Below are 16,972 nucleotides of genomic sequence, written 5' to 3'. Positions count from 1 at the left end.
ATCGTATATTATGATATTAATAACATTATGTATATTCATCCATTAAAATATTTTATTCGTATTTAAACAGGTGAAGGATGCGATTTTGCTGAATGTGATCATCGTTCTGGATTATGTTCCAATGAATGTAAACAAACTCCAACCGGCCCCCTGTGCCTGTGTCCCAGTGGAGAAGAGCTCGAAAGTGATGGTTTCACCTGCAAGGACATCGACGAGTGCAACCCGCCAGGCTTATGCTCACAAATCTGCACAAACACTAAGCGATCATACTTCTGCAGTTGTGTGGATGGCTACCAACTCGCTGCCGACAAACATTCCTGCAAAGCCAACAACCATTCTAGCGCTTTCTTGATCATATCTAATAGACATTCCATCTTAGTTGCTGACCTTAATGAGCAAGGCTTAGAACGAGTACCGATTAATGTAGAAAATGTCGTCGCAACCGCGTCTAACATGCACACGGGCACGATATTCTGGTCAGATATGAAGCTCAAGATTATTTCAAGACTCGACAGAGGTAGTGAGCCGCAAATTCTCGTATCGACTGGCCTTGATTTAGTTGAAGGACTAGCTTACGATTGGGTCGGCGGAAACATTTATTGGCTGGACAGCAAACTGAACACGATCGAAGTATCCAAAGAGGACGGTACTTTCAGAACAGCGCTGGTCAGCGGCAACATCACTCAGCCGAGAGGAATGTGTTTAGATCCAGCTCCGAACGCGAGATGGCTGTTCTGGACCGATTGGGGAGAAAATCCTCGTATCGAAAGAGTCGGTATGGACGGTACACAACGTATGGCGATCATTACTACTAAAATTTACTGGCCAAACGGTTTGACACTCGATACGGCGACGCAGAGAGTTTATTTCGCGGATTCAAAACTCGACTTTATTGATTTCTGTTACTATAACGGTTCCGGAAGACAACAAGTGTTAGCTGGAAGCCATTATCTTCTTCACCCGCATTCGCTCACGTTGTTCGAAGACACGTTGTACTGGACTGATCGACAGTTGAACCGAGTGTTATCTGCGCACAAGTTCAGAGGCACGAATCAAACGGTGGTATCGCACCTGATATCGCAGCCGCTGTCGATCCACGTGCACCACCCGTCCCTGCAGCCGCCCCACGCGTCCCCGTGCCGGCCGGACACGTGTCAACATCTTTGCCTTTTGAGTCCCAACAAAACGACAGGATACACTTGTATGTGTAAACCAGGATTTAAATTATTACCGGACGGAAAATGTATCGAAGGTAATACTTATTTATATCGTTAAATCTTTCTCATTAAATTTTTAGTAAGAATGTACCTAATGATAAATTGTTACGAATTTCAGAGGAATCTCCGTATCTAATGGTTCTCAAGGGATCACAAATAATAGATTTGTCGCCCGATGGATCTGGCAGAGCTGGACAATTACCTCCAGTGGTTGGAATTCAAGGTATAAAATCTCTTCTTCATAATACAATTTTATGGTTTACTATGTTATTGTTTAAACTATTTTTTTTTATAAATTTAAAATCATTTACAGGAGGAGTTCAATTGGATTACGATCGACAAGGACATATGTTATACTGGCTTCAATCAATATCTGGTGATAGTGAAGATGATGAGAACTGTACCGTTTACAGCATGCCTTATGGAGGAGGAAATAAGGTCGAATTCCTGGGTCAGGACAATGGAATAGTTGGAGCACCGTCAGCTATAGCCTTTGATTGGCTCGGAAGAAATCTATACATGTCAAATAGAGTCGCTAGTAACATCGAACTTATACGAGTAGATGGTAAAGTTAAATATAGATCTATTGTATTTGCTAATGATGGAAGTAGAAACTCAATTGCTAAACCAAGAGGAATATGTCTTGATCCAACTGAAGGGTGAGTAAATGCATAAAATCTATGCACATTTTTATTTTAATAAATCAGAAACTGTAAACTAATAAATACAAATTTATTTTCAGAAAAATATACTGGGCTGACGAAGGTGGTTACGGTGTTCCAGCGAAGATCGGAAAAGTGAACATGGATGGTACATATCCAGTCATATTAGTCGATTCTATAGAAAGACCTGAAGCCGTTACTGTGGATATAGAAAAGAAAATAATTTACTTCAGCACCCAATATCCTGCTAGCATTGTCAGTGTGAACACAGAAGGAAATGACAGAAAAACAATCCTGACAGAAGCTAATGCTATATCGTATCCCAAAGTAATTTCAGTTCTGGATTCACGATTGTACGTATTGGATCAACGTCACGAAAAGATTTTCAAAGCTGATCTTCCAAACGGCGATAATATCAAGGTTATACTTGATAATGAAAGTGATTTAAAATCCATGACGATCTTCCAAAAAAGAAAAATGATGCATCACCCATGTTCGCAAAACAATGGCGGATGTGAACAAATATGTATTCCGAGTGAAGGTGGATCAAGAGTTTGCGCTTGCTCAGTTGGCTATAGGAAAGAGAATGAAATAAACTGCGTTCCTTATAAGACATTTGCAGTTGTTTCTCAACTGGATCTCATTCGTGGCTACAGTCTTGAAGGCAGCGCAGAAGCAATGGTCCCAGTTACTGGCGTTGGTCACCATATCTTGCACGTTGATGTTCACTTCGCAGAGAACTACATTTACTGGGTGGAATTCAACCGTGGACAGTGGAACGGTATTTTCCGTGTCAGACCTAACGGCACAGAGCTGCAACACATCGTAAAGGACGGTATTGGTAGTAACGGAATCAGAGGCTTAGCCGTTGACTGGGTTGCTGGCAATTTATATTTCACTAATGTCTTCCCACATGAAAATTACGTAGAAATGTCTTGGCTCGATGGATCGAACAGAAAAGTTATTGTTAAGACCACTATGGATGCTCCACGAGAATTAGCAGTTAATCCTATAAAGAGATTATTATATTGGATTGACTATGGTCAATATCCAAGAATTGGAAAGGCTTATCTCGATGGAAGCAACTGGCAAACTCTTGTCACATCTGGAATATCAAATCCTCGAGATTTAACGATAGATATGCTCACTCATGACGTTTATTGGGTAGATTCTAAGCTCGACCAAATACAGAAAATTTCATACAGCGGTGGAAACAGACAACTTATACGATCAAACCTTCCTAATCCAATGGGTATTGCAATACTCACAGGAAATGTTTATTGGGTAGATAGAAACTTGCAAACAATTTACAAGGCTTCCAAGTTACCCGGTAACATGTCGATGCCAGAAAAGTTACGAACAAACCTTCCAAAATTGAGAGACATTGTTATTTTCGATATAAATAATCAACCCTCAGATGAAAACAATCCTTGCAGAAAACTTGGAAATGGTGGTTGTGATCAGCTTTGCTTCAGTTATCCACCTGATGCGAACAAAGGCTATACACACAGGTGTGATTGTGCCACTGGTCAAATATCTGCTAATAATCCTAAAAAGTGTGATGTTGTCGACGAATACTTGGTCTTCACTACAAGGACTGAAATTCGCGCTATCAACTTAGATCCTAAATCGACTGGTGTACCTTTCAAACCCATTGGAAACTTAACTAACGTTGTTGGAGTAGAATTCGATTATGCAGATAATAAATTATTCTTCACACAAATAAGACCATGGGCAAGAATCGCTTGGATGTCTGCAAACAACCCAGATATATCCGGAATACAAAACATTATCAACAAAAATATAAATCCCGAAGGTATCTCATACGATTGGACGCAAAAGAAAATCTATTGGACTGATAGTTCAAATAATTCTATTTACGCTATGAATTTAGATGGCACCGAATTAGTAATGATTGCAAGAGTCGAACGTCCAAGAGCCATTGTTGTGGATCCATGCAACGGAACTTTGTATTATACTGATTGGGGACGATTTGGCACATCAGGAAAAATTTATAGAACAACTATGGCTGGTTCATTAAAGAAAGCTATTATCGACAAAGATTTATCGCAACCCAGCGGTCTTACAATCGATTTCGAAGAAGACATGCTTTATTGGACAGATGCTGTACGTGAAAAGATTGAACGCTCAAAACTGGATGGCTCGGATAGAGAAGTTTTAATTTCCGCTACAATTTATCCATTCGCAATAACAGTCTTTAGAAATTATATTTATTGGACTGATTTACAATTGCGTGGTGTATACCGAGCGGAAAAACACACTGGTGCCAATATGATCGAAATGGTCAAACGTTTAGAGGATTCTCCACGTGACATCCACATTTACAGTACTAGCCGCCAGAAATGTCAAACAAACCCTTGTAAAATTAATAACGGTGGCTGCGCTCATAGTTGCCATCCTGCACCAAACAATTCAGTAGAATGTAAATGTGACGACAATACTAAATTGGTGAATGAAGGTCGTATGTGTGTCTCAAAGAACATCACCTGTGATCCTAGCAAATTCTTCTGCGCTAATGGCAAATGTATCAGCAGAATGTGGTCTTGTGATGGAGATGATGACTGTGGAGATAATTCAGATGAAGATATTAATTACTGTGCCTACCATTCTTGTTCGCCGAATGAATTCCGCTGCAACAACGGTCGCTGCATTTTTAAATCCTGGAAATGTGACCATGAGAACGATTGCAAAGATGGTTCAGATGAAGAAGGCTGTGTTTACCCACCTTGCGCACCCGGAGAATTTACTTGTCTTAACTCTCGTTGTATTCCAATGTCTCAAGTCTGTAACGGCATTAATGATTGTAAAGACAATATTACTTCTGATGAAACACACGAGAGATGCCCAAGAAATACAACCTGTCCAGCAAATCATTTGAAATGTGAAAAAACTAACATCTGTGTCGAACCTTACTGGCTGTGCGATGGTGATAACGATTGTGGTGATAATTCCGATGAGGATCCGCTACATTGCGCACAAAGAACCTGTCCACAAAATAGTTTCCGTTGTCCTAACCACCGATGCATTCCTGCTACTTGGTACTGTGATGGTGACGACGACTGTGGTGATGGAGCTGATGAACCACCAGAGTACTGTCGTTCAGAAGGCCGCACATGCTTTGGTGATTTGTTCACTTGTGATAATGGAAACTGTATACCGAGAATTTACATTTGCGATGGAGATAATGACTGTTTGGATAATAGTGATGAAGATTCAAGGCATCAATGTAATGAACGAAAATGTGATCCTGAAACAGAATACACCTGCGAGGAGAACAGACTTTGGAACAGAGCTCAATGTATTCCTAAAAAATGGTTATGTGACGGTGATCCTGATTGTATTGATGGAGCAGATGAAAATTCAACCATACATCACTGTTCAACTCCGACACCGTGTACAGAAGATCAATTCCAATGTAACAATGGCCGATGCATTAATGTAGGTTGGGTTTGTGATCACGATAATGACTGTGGAGATGGATCTGACGAAGGCAAGCAATGTAACACGCAATACAAGAGCTGCACAGACCAGGAATTCCGGTGCCAGAATTTCAAATGTATCAGGAACCATTTCAGATGTGATGGTGAAGATGATTGCGGTGATCATTCAGATGAAGTAGGATGTGTTAAAGAAAATAAGACATGCCCCACTGGTCAATTCAAATGTAATAACGATCAATGCATTGACAATAGATTAGTTTGCAATAAAGTGTCTGACTGTACAGATGATTCAGATGAGCCAGCGCATTGTAATGTCGATGAGTGTGCTAAATTAGAAATACATCAATGTGGCCATAAGTGTATTGATACTTTAACTGGGTACTATTGCGATTGTAATCAAGGTTATAAACTATTAGCTGATGGAAAAGCCTGTGCAGATATCGATGAATGTATAGAGACGCCAGGTGTTTGTTCCCAATATTGTTCCAACACTCCAGGATCTTATTATTGTAAGTGTAATGATCAATACTATGAAAGGGAAGCTGATGAACATACATGCAAGAGAAAAGATAACACAACCGCATGGGTCATATTCACAAATAAATACTATGTAAGAAATATGTCGACGGATGCTTCATTGTATAATTTAGTTCACCAAGACCTTATGAACGTAGTTGCCATAGATTTTGACGTCAAAGAACAACAAATTTATTTCGCAGATGTGTCTGCTAAAACTATATACAGATCAGATTATTCCGATCCCAATCCCAATAAAGAAGTCGTAATTAGGCATGATTCCCATGGTCTGGAAGGTATAGCTGTCGACTGGATAGGAAGAAAGTTGTACTGGCTAGATAGACATTCAAAGAATTTAGACGTCGCGGAATTGGACGGTACTAGAAGAAAAACTTTGAGAACTGGAATTGCTGATCCTAGAGCAATTGTTGTCCACCCTGGTATTGGTTACTTATATTTCACATCGTGGCATTTACAGGCATACATAGGAAAATTGGGTATGGATGGATCCAACTTTACTGCTATCTTAAACTGGGAAGACGATATCGCATGGCCTAATGCGTTAACTGTTGATTATTTCACTGACAGAATATATTGGGCTGACGCTCACTTAGATTATATCGGATCTGCTGATTTAGAAGGTCGTCACAGACATGTTGTATTATCCGGTACCAAAGTGCCACATGTGTTTGCATTAAGTCTCTTCGACGACGAAATCTATTGGACTGATTGGAACCTGAAAGCAATTAGCAAAGCGAATAAGCACTCTGGTGAAAACTTAGTAACGCTTAGAAACACGACTCATCGACCATACGATATTCACGTTGTGCATCCATTAAGACAGCTTCCTTACACGAATCCTTGCGGTACGAACAACGGAGGATGTTCGCATCTGTGCTTAATAGCCCCACCCCACGAATCTAGCTATTTGAATATTGAAGGGTATGGTGAAGAAGGTGCAACGACTTATAAATGCGCTTGTCCGAACCAGTTCTACTTATCGAGAGACATGAAAACATGTATAGCTAACTGTACAGATGGCCAACATAGGTGTAATGGTCGCGATGAAAAATGCATACCATGGTTCTGGAAGTGCGATGGCGAGAAAGACTGTATGGATGGATCCGACGAACCAGATACCTGCCCTGTTAGACATTGCAGAGCTGGTTCCTTCCAATGTAAGAATACTAACTGCACTCCGGCTGCTACTATTTGTGATGGTACAGATGATTGTGGAGATGGCAGTGACGAAGCACAATGCGCGCATGAATGTCCACAACTTGAATTCAAGTGTAAAAGCAGTGGAAGATGTATATTAGAAAGTTGGAAATGTGATGGAGACACTGACTGTAAAGATAACAGTGATGAAGACCCAGCTATGTGTCATAACCGACCGTGTAATCCAGATACTGAATTCTCTTGCAAGAATGGACGTTGTATACCTAAATTATGGATGTGCGATTTCGATAACGATTGTGGCGATGATTCTGACGAGCCAGCATACATGTGCCGGCAGAAGAATTGTACTACTGGATGGAGAAGATGTCCTGGCCAGTCTAATTATAGGTGCATACCGAAATGGTTGTTCTGTGATGGTAAAGATGATTGCAGAGACGGTTCAGATGAGTTGCCAGAAAATTGTCCATCGTGCGTAGGTGAAACTGACTTCACGTGTGAAAACAAGCGGTGTATTCCAAAACAATGGCTATGTGACTTCACCGATGACTGCGGAGATGGTAGTGATGAAGCAGAATCTGTCTGTCAGCATAATTACAGAGAATGTTCGGAATCTGAATTCAAATGTGGTAATGGCAAGTGTATATCGTCAAGATGGCGCTGTGATCATGAAGACGACTGCGGAGACAACACTGATGAAATGGAGTGCGGAGGGTTCAAATGCAAGAACGGAACATTCCAATGTAAATCCGGACATTGTATTGCCGCATACTTCCGTTGCGATGGCGACAGGGATTGTAGAGATTTATCTGATGAAATCGGATGTCCACCAAGATTCCCTGGCGGCCGATACTGTCCTGAGAGCAGGTAAATATTGTATTTTTATGAATAACAACTGATGAAAAATAACTGAAAATTTGTTTCAGTTTAATAAATCCTATTTTTAATATTTAGATTCCAGTGTGGCAACAACCTGTGCGTGTCCCAGTCAGACTTATGTGACGGAACAGACGATTGTGGCGATGGATCAGACGAAGCTCCAAGCATTTGTACAAACTTCAATTGCGATACTCTCAGACGCTTCCATTGCGATAATCACCGTTGTGTAGCAAGGTAAACTATTATTCATCTCTACATTAATTTATTTATACGTGTAATTCAATGATATCTTTAACTACAATGACTAATAAATAACATGGTCCTTCTTCTTTTCATGTTTTTTTAATTTTCATTTACCAGGTATCAAGTATGCGACGGAATAGACAATTGTGGAGATGGTTCAGATGAGAACAACATGACTTTATGCGCTGCTCGAGCGAGACCCTGCGATCCAATTACGCAGTTCCAGTGCGCCAACAAGAACTGCGTGCCGCGGACTGTTATGTGTGATCACAACGATAATTGTGGTGATGCGTCTGACGAGCGAGGTTGCCACTTCGCTTCTGGCTGCTCAGTGCAAGACAAAGGTGGGTTTTTTGTGTAATATGCGTCGTATCAGATTTTTATTTTCTTTTCCATGATTGTAACAAGTTTTTTATAACCTATATCACTTATTCACCATATCACTTATAAATTCAACTACATGTTATTATTTATCTTTTTTTCTCACAACTTTTGAACCGTCCAATAAGTTTTGACACAACTCGAACCTTGACAATATATTTTTTTTGATACCGTTCATTACCATCATATTATAATGCAATTTCTAACAACGTTGTTAATATTTCCAGGCGGTTGCGAGCACCTATGCACGAACCTGACAGCCGTGGAGGGTTCGGAAGGCCTGTGGGCGGGCGGCTACATCTGCACGTGCTTCCCGGGCTGGATCATCTCGCCGGCCGACAGCAAGCGCTGCGTCGACGTGGACGAGTGCGCCAACGGCTCGCACCACTGCTCGCACATCTGTACCAACCTTAATGGCAGTTATTCGTGCTCTTGCCGCGATGGCTTTAGGTAAGGATTTTAATTTTGACGTGATTTGTACCATATTTATGTAACTCCTTTATTCGTTGCTAAAAGTATATATTTATACCTGAGATAATATGTGTATAATTCTATATGAACTTCTTTATAAAATAGTTTCATCAAGGTTTTATCTATCATAATATGAACATTGTAGTAAAAATTATTACTTACTCAATATGTATATTCCTATGCTTTTGTATTGTGTGTTTGTTCCAACTGTTCAAACGCATTGTTTTATTCTAGATTGGCCGATAACCTTTCCGGAGTTTGTAAAGCGTTAGAAGATGAATTGGTGTTGATGTTCGCCAACGGCCCGGAGATCCGCGCTTTCGTACAGGACAAGAATGAAGAGTTTGATATCATCACATCCGAAAAGAGAATAGAAGCCATCGACTACGATCCTAAACAGGAAATGGTGTTCTGGGCTGACAGTTATGACAGAACCATCAAACGGTCATACATGATTAATGCTTTGAACGGACAAGTAAAGAGCGGTTTTGCTCAAGATCTGAAGGGTAAAGGTAACGCTAAACCGACAGGAATAGCTGTGGACTATGTTGGAGGAAACCTCTACTGGACTGAGACGGATAGAACTGGCTCTAAACCTAAGGGCAGAGTGATGGTAGCAAGGAATGATGGTCGTTACAGACGCGCTCTTGTATCTGCTGGCATTGAAAACCCGACATCATTAGTACTAGATCCGCAAATGGGTAAAATGTTCTGGGCTGACGCTGGCTCTGCACCTAAAATAGAAACGGCGTGGATGGATGGTTCGAAGCGACGACCAGTTGTTACTGAAAATATTAGACATCCCACAGGTTTAGCTATCGATTATGCTATGGACCATACTATTTACTGGGCGGATACAAAACTAAATACAATAGAAATGATGAGACACGACGGTACGAACAGAAAGGTGGTTTTGAAGGGAGACTTCCTGAAACATCCTTTGTCTTTGGATGTATTCGAATCGTCGCTGTATTGGGTCACCAGGGACACGGGAGAACTCGTCCGACAGGATAAGTTTGGAAGAGGAGTGCCATTCGTTATATCTAAAGATCTAGTCAATCCATCAGCTGTTAAAGGTAATTTTTTTGTGACATTATTTTAATACTTAAGTATAGAATAAGTTATTGCGCTTATTTTTGACTTCAATATATCTTCTGCGCAGTAAATTAGAGATTTCGTTAAGAGATCCTTTCAAATGTTTGTTTTTCAAAATAAATCTGTTTTTTATTCGATAAAGACGATAGAGGCTATAAATAAGCAAAGTGGGAAAAACTATAAATTATATTTTATTTGTTTTTTTTTTTATCTTTTTATAGCGTCAAATAAATTGATGTTTCTTTCGTTGATCTGTAACATGTGTCTCGTGTAGTGTACCACCGCGCCCGCTACAACACGTCGCAGTCGGGCCGCGCGGACTGCGGCCGCGCGCCGTGCTCGCACCTGTGCCTGGCCGTGCCCGCCGGCCACCGCTGCGCCTGCCCCGACCAGCAGTACGCGCCCAAGCGGGCCAGCCCCGACGTGCCCTGCGATGCCGGTACCTTACCTACACTTTAAATACGAATATTAGAAATACTTATCAAATTATAAATTTTACGTCGTTGAAAGTAGGCATTTTTTACGAAATAATGTTTAATGTTTAATTTCAACGTTTGAAATTGATGCTTCTGTTAATTGTTTCTTGATTTCGAAATTTTTATATGAATTAATAGGTACTGTTGGTTAAAATTTCAAAGCTACAAACTCACGTTTGGACTAAATTTAAATTATAATATTTAACCAATAGGTACGTAAATAATAAAACATATTTAGCGCATAATTTAATTTTATATAAATACGTTCAAAACTTTTTATAATTTTTAACTTCATAAAAGAGCAATATTGCAACGCCTCATAAGCGAAGCGTTGAGGTGGGTACTACTGTCACTTCGCGCAAAACATCTGATTTTTCAAACTTAAAATGTCTTTATGTATCATACATTGCACTTGTAAGATAATACATACACACACATATTAAGAAAAAACACTATTTTTAACGTTCATGATATTTTTGATGTCATTTTTGTTATTTAAACTAGTTAAAAAACAGTTTAAAAAAGTTCTGTCTTGGACGTCCGTGTGTCTGTATGTGCGGATCCTTTTTCTTGTTAACACGATAGCAACCGAAAAACTTTACTAATCGAGTCTTTTTTTTTCTCTTACGCTTGAGTATGCTCAGGAATAGAACCCTTTCATTTTTCAGGGTCTGATTCGATGTGGTTTAATTGTTATTAAATAAACAAAAATAATAATTAATAAATATTTATTAAAAAAAATTATGAGGCGTGCACTTTTGGATTTTCCAAATTATTTTTTTATATCATATTGTATCACTTCACCTAACCTAACTTTATTTATTTTCCTCCAGCGGTAGAACGCGAGCGCGCGTTACCGCTCGCATGCCCGTGCCAGAACGGCGGCACGTGCCGCGAGACGTCGACCGGCGACGTGGAGTGCGTGTGCCGCGCGGGGCAGCTGGCGCCGCACTGCGCGAGCGCGGCGCCCGCCGGCGAGGCCCGCGCCGCGCCCGCGCTGCTCGTGCCGCTGCTGCTGGTGCTGCTGCTGGCCATCGCCGGGGCCGCCGCCTGGTTCGTTATTAGGAAGCGCCCGTTGTGAGTATTGTTTGTATTGTATTTAGAAAAAATATGACACTTTCAAAAATAAATTCGCATAATTTTATTGAAGTATGCATTTTATGACTGCTATAGTCGAGCCAATTTAATAGGCAACATTTGACGTCTATCAATTTTATCTTCGAAGAGAGGTAACCTGCTTAAAAACATCGATTAAAGTGAATTAATCGATACGGATTTGAAACATTTGTAAATCGAATTTATTAATTTATGATGATTTTTGTTCACAAATAATCAATGCATTCGATTCTAGATGTCAGATCTCGATTTTTAGAGTAACATCTCTGGTATTTAAAAAGAAAAAAGGTTTATTGACACAAAATTGTAGCGACGTCAGTTCTTCAATTCAGAAATTGTTTATTATGTTTAGAATGGTTTATCAGTAAAATGAAATCTTAAAATTACTTGTATCGGTCATTATTATTATAAATATGTAATCGTTATTGAAAAAAGTTAAGCAAATGTGCACATCTAACAGAAAGAAATATCATGTTATTCTATGTTGTCGTTACTAGGTTACGTTGTTGAATTTTGTTGAACTGTCAAATGTTGCCTATTAAAATGGCTCTACTATAGTAGTCACTTTAATTTGTTGATAATTGAATGATTTATTTTAGTAACCTTCGTTCGTATAAATATTCTACAATTTACTTGCAACAAGATACATAATTTACTTTTTAAGAGAATTTTTTTTTTATAAAATCAAAAATAGTATTGCATGAGGATAATTTGGAAATGAAACATTACAATTTATATTATTATTCACCATAAAATGAACATAATATTGTGATTCTGCTATAATATGCGTGTTTGCAAACGATATATAATCAATTTTATTCCACTTACAGCGGTAAAGTGAGCGGCCTTAGCAGCCTAGCGTCCTCCCAGAGCGTGTCCTTCCGTCCCGGCTCCAACGTGGAGCTCGGTGGGGTGGGGGCAGTCCCGGGGGCAGGGGGCACGGCCGCGGGGGCAGCGGGGGCAGACGCCTACTCGCTGGAGCCGCGCAAGGGCAGGGACTTCACCAATCCGATGTATGACGCGGTGACGCGGGCCGCTCTGCCCGAGCCGGAACCGTTACGTGAGTATAGCTGTTTTTAGTTGTATTGTTTTTTCAATGTATTCTATTTTATAGTAGTACAATCAAGTTTATAAATAAATAAATACATATTATATCTATTGACACGTTTCGAAATCATTATAGTTTCTGACTGTCTTCTCTGTAGGAACCGGTTTAATTAAGTAACTCTATTTCCATGAACTACTTATATCTTGATAAATAACTAAACAAGTTTTGATTAACAAAAATGTTCCTGCTAAACTAAAATTAATGAACAGTTAAGTAACGTGACTTTCGATCTACATCCTTTTTATCATATTAATATTATTTTTTTTTGTTTTTCAGCGGGCATATACGAGGTACCTGAGGAACTAAAAGAAAAGGTTGTATCGGCGGTTATATCGCCTTCATCAACGGAGACGCGCGGGGGCCCCGGCAAGAGGCCCCGCGCGCTGGACCCGGCCGCCGACACGGGCGCCGACACGCAGCAGCTCGTGCGCGAGGACAAAGACTGCTAGCGGGAGCCGGCGCGCGGGGCCCCCACCCGGCCGGGGCCCCGCGCCGCCCCCGCCCCCCCGGGGCCCCGCGCCGCCCGAGCGCTCCTGCTGAAGCTGCGCAACTGGAGGCCCCGCCGCCAACGCGCACACACCGTATTTTACTGAGACATCTGAAATAGTTTCACTGACAAGAACATCTTATAAGTATATTGAATGAATATTTTGTGTGACAGAATTCATATCGACAGTGTTTTAAACGTTATTTTTGTCGGTGAAATCGAATTATTGCTGCGGATTCATTAACAAAATATTTGTTTTTATGATCGGCTCTTATTTTTTTCAAAAATGTCCATGAAATAACTGATTCAAAGACGCTTATTTTGTTGATGAGTCTGTAGCGCGTCCTAACTCCACTATGAATTTTTAAACTTAAGTAAATGGTGTTAGCTAGTTTATTAGTGTTGTAATATTTGACTATATTTTGCGAATCGCATCGTTTCACTCGTTTCGGAGATGCGAATAGTGGACCTAGTGAAGTATTGACCGCTAATGGAGTCGATCGTTGAATCGACTGAATATACAAAGTATGAAAACTTACTTATACCTTTGTTGTAACTTTCCATATATTTTATTGACTGTTTTTATTCTTTCTTCCCTTCTGTTATCGCGTTTCTTTCCTGTTCAACGAGGCCGTACTTACGTGTCATTCCTTCTATGTGAAATAAATCATATCAACGAGTGATAATTGCTAGGTGTACTTTATTATTAGTGTATAACGTTCTAACATTCCAAAATCAGTATAGACTTAATAATTCCTAACGTATGTATAAATGAAAGGTATATAATATATTATAAGTAAATGTTTTTAGTACATAAAGTTCGGTTGGATATCGGCCCGACTCGGGCTCGGATTCGTTTGACAATAAGACGTAACTATTTAGAAAATTATTTATTTATTTCGTTTTAAGACTATGTAAAATATAGCAATGTTGTGTTTTATAATTGTCTATTGAATGTAAAGTTTTGTGGGATCACTGAGGGTTGCCATACAAAGTGTGAGATATTTCTGTTGTTGTAATTTTTAAACTTTATGTCAATTTTTTTAGAAAGGCTATAAATTGTAAATATGCATACAGTGTTGTGATGTACATTATAAATGAACGAAATTTTTATCAGCTGTTTATAATGTATAAATATGTACTATTACTTGTAGGCAGATAATGATGAAACATCACAATTTTATTATGTTAGAAGCGACCACAGGACACAATAAAAATAAAATATTATTATACATAAATGTAAAAAGTTACAAATCTGTCAATATAATATTTAAGGAGATGAAATATTTTTGTATTGGGATTATTATTATATAGATTATACTTAGTTGTCATTGACTATAGTCGAGTTGTGTAAAAATTAAATTAAATGAAATGAATTTTATTTCTGATGTTTTATTTAATCTTACTTTCCTTTAACTAATTCTAAACCCAGTAGGCGCGTTGTTCAGTTATTTTATGTATACACATAAAACTTAGGTGTACTTGAAGTATGATAAAAAATTCCGACAATGCATTTGAGATCTTACTTTTAATAAACATCCAAAATATGTCGAATTTTTTAAATATAGCTTTTGTAAAGCTTCTTAAAATATCTAGTCCACTTTCTAAAAATACAAGTTAGGTGGCCCCGTATCATTGATACGGCTGTAGATTCGCCCCTGTATTTACCGAATACTAATCAATTGGCTATATCTTAATCTTCTTATATATAAAAATGAATCGCAAAATGTGTTGGTAAGCGCATAACTCGAGAACGGCTGAACCGATTTCGATAATTCTTTTTTTATTATATTCCTTGAAGTACGCGGATGGTTCTTATGTAGAGAAAACGGAAACATTAACCACGGGTGAAGCCGGGGCGGACCGCTAGTATATTATATAATCTTAATCTTAATATACATATATAAATCTCGTGTCACAATGTTTGTTCTCAATAGACTCCTAAACCACTTTACCGATTATAATAAAATTCGCACACCATGTGCAGTTCGATCCAACTTGAGAGATAGGATAGATAGGATAGCCGGGGCGCACCGCTAGTAGGTACCTAAATATACAGGATGTCCTGCCGTCGATGTAGTGTACTATGCTCAATGGAAAAACGACAAGAAAAAAATACTCATATAAAACTTCAGAACAAGTAGATTATTATCTGTGTGAAGGATAGATAGATATAAAATTAATCCTTTTTTAATAATATTAGTGTCTAATGATTTAAAAAATTAAGTACCTACATACTACGGACTACCACAGAATACAATAGTAGCTAAACGCTACTACTTCTAAAAATTTTACCGACTTCATGCCGAATTCTACGCAAAGAAAGAAAAAATTACTGACACACGATTTTTATACTGATACGAATTGAATTTTCATTGATCATTTTTTTTGATGTACCTATTCAGTATTGATGTAATATATAGTATGTATTACTCGCCAAAATATCACTTCGATGATAACATAATGTTGGTTATATTTGACGAGCTTAAATTCTTGTGCGTCAAATACTTTGAATAACTGAGATAGGAAAGCTGTTAGCTGCGCGGATGAAAGGTCAATGAAATAGCTGTCTGCGTGCTGTCTGCCGTAGTACCTACGTGGCTACGTTACTGAATTGTAGTAGTGCGTAAAATTGTTCTAGACACTGTACGCCTAGTTACGTACGTACCCGCTACTATTAAAATAATTATTAGGTATTTGCCATGGTATTTGCCAACATAATGATAACTAATAGCTATGCTAATAGGATGAAAATTTTTATAACTTTTAGGATTTTAATAAACAAAATAAAAAAAAGCCAGCCTGTGCAAGTTTGACATTTTCTCACGCACCGAGGGCTCCTACAAACCAATTTTTTGTTACTTTAAAATTTAGGTTTTTCGCAATTATTTCTATGTATTTATCTGTGCTTTTTGCTAAATTTCAAGATTCTGTGGACAAGGGAAGTAAGTTTTGATTCCCTTGGGCCTTGCGAATGTCGAAATTTTTGCGAAAATTTTCAACATAAACGGCTGCGGCTGCTAAATCTTTTGATTGCGTTGGCTTATAAATTGGAATTTTTCACAACTTCAAGGGACTGTAGACTTGACTTGTATTCAATAATATAAATTTCAGCAGTCAGCTTGATTGGAACCCTAAAAACCAACAGGACCTAGTTTTTTACCGTTCTTGTCCTCTGTAAATAAGGCATTGCATAATATGGTTTCACTATGTTTGACTCTTGCAGTGTGTTCCATCTTGAGATGATGTGTTGAGCAACACATGTGCAACGGCAGGAACTTTTCTTATTTAATTACCACAAAAACAAGTTTGGTATTTATGAGTTTGCGCTAAACAATCAGCAAGGCGCATAGTAATTGAATAAATTTATTAATACACGTTTGACACGTCTCCGATCTTATTTTAATTTTTAGTTGCTTTTTAAATATTATTTATGGAAATTATCTTTATATTGAACACTTTCATTATGAATTTTCATAATAATGGAATATTTTTAGAAACTCAATCATGAAATTAGGTGTTTTTTAAGTCATTAGTATTTATTTACAAATGGGTATTTCCAAATAAATATAAATAATATTATCATACTTGAATTAAACATATATCTACACATTATACAATTTAAATGTCATAATAATTATATAGCTGATAACTGCTATAGTTTTACGACGTTAAATATACGCG

At 38.5% G+C, this 16,972-nt stretch overlaps 1 protein-coding gene across 1 annotated transcript in view; it reads left to right on the top strand.

Moving 5' to 3' along the window:
- The window catches only part of mgl (low-density lipoprotein receptor-related protein megalin), a 136,808-nt gene extending 122,139 nt beyond the window's left edge, over positions 1-14,669 (top strand). Inside the window, exons 16-27 of the mRNA XM_090107764.1 lie at positions 71-1,252; positions 1,336-1,440; positions 1,531-1,876; positions 1,960-7,899; positions 7,987-8,145; positions 8,272-8,498; positions 8,763-8,985; positions 9,241-10,082; positions 10,376-10,540; positions 11,411-11,654; positions 12,524-12,753; positions 13,078-14,669. Coding sequence (XP_089963890.1) covers positions 71-1,252; positions 1,336-1,440; positions 1,531-1,876; positions 1,960-7,899; positions 7,987-8,145; positions 8,272-8,498; positions 8,763-8,985; positions 9,241-10,082; positions 10,376-10,540; positions 11,411-11,654; positions 12,524-12,753; positions 13,078-13,250 — 9,836 coding nt within the window. The 3' untranslated portion in view covers positions 13,251-14,669. The remainder of the gene's footprint in view (positions 1-70; positions 1,253-1,335; positions 1,441-1,530; positions 1,877-1,959; positions 7,900-7,986; positions 8,146-8,271; positions 8,499-8,762; positions 8,986-9,240; positions 10,083-10,375; positions 10,541-11,410; positions 11,655-12,523; positions 12,754-13,077) is intronic.
- Positions 14,670-16,972: the final 2,303 nt, after the last annotated feature.

Source organism: Colias eurytheme, chromosome 12, assembly GCF_061535395.1.
Source record: "Colias eurytheme isolate Ceu_HAF_F1 chromosome 12, ilColEury1 Martin Lab GWU primary, whole genome shotgun sequence".
In the NCBI taxonomy this organism is placed as follows: domain Eukaryota; kingdom Metazoa; phylum Arthropoda; class Insecta; order Lepidoptera; family Pieridae; genus Colias; species Colias eurytheme.
This window is presented reverse-complemented; position numbering and strand designations above follow the sequence as displayed.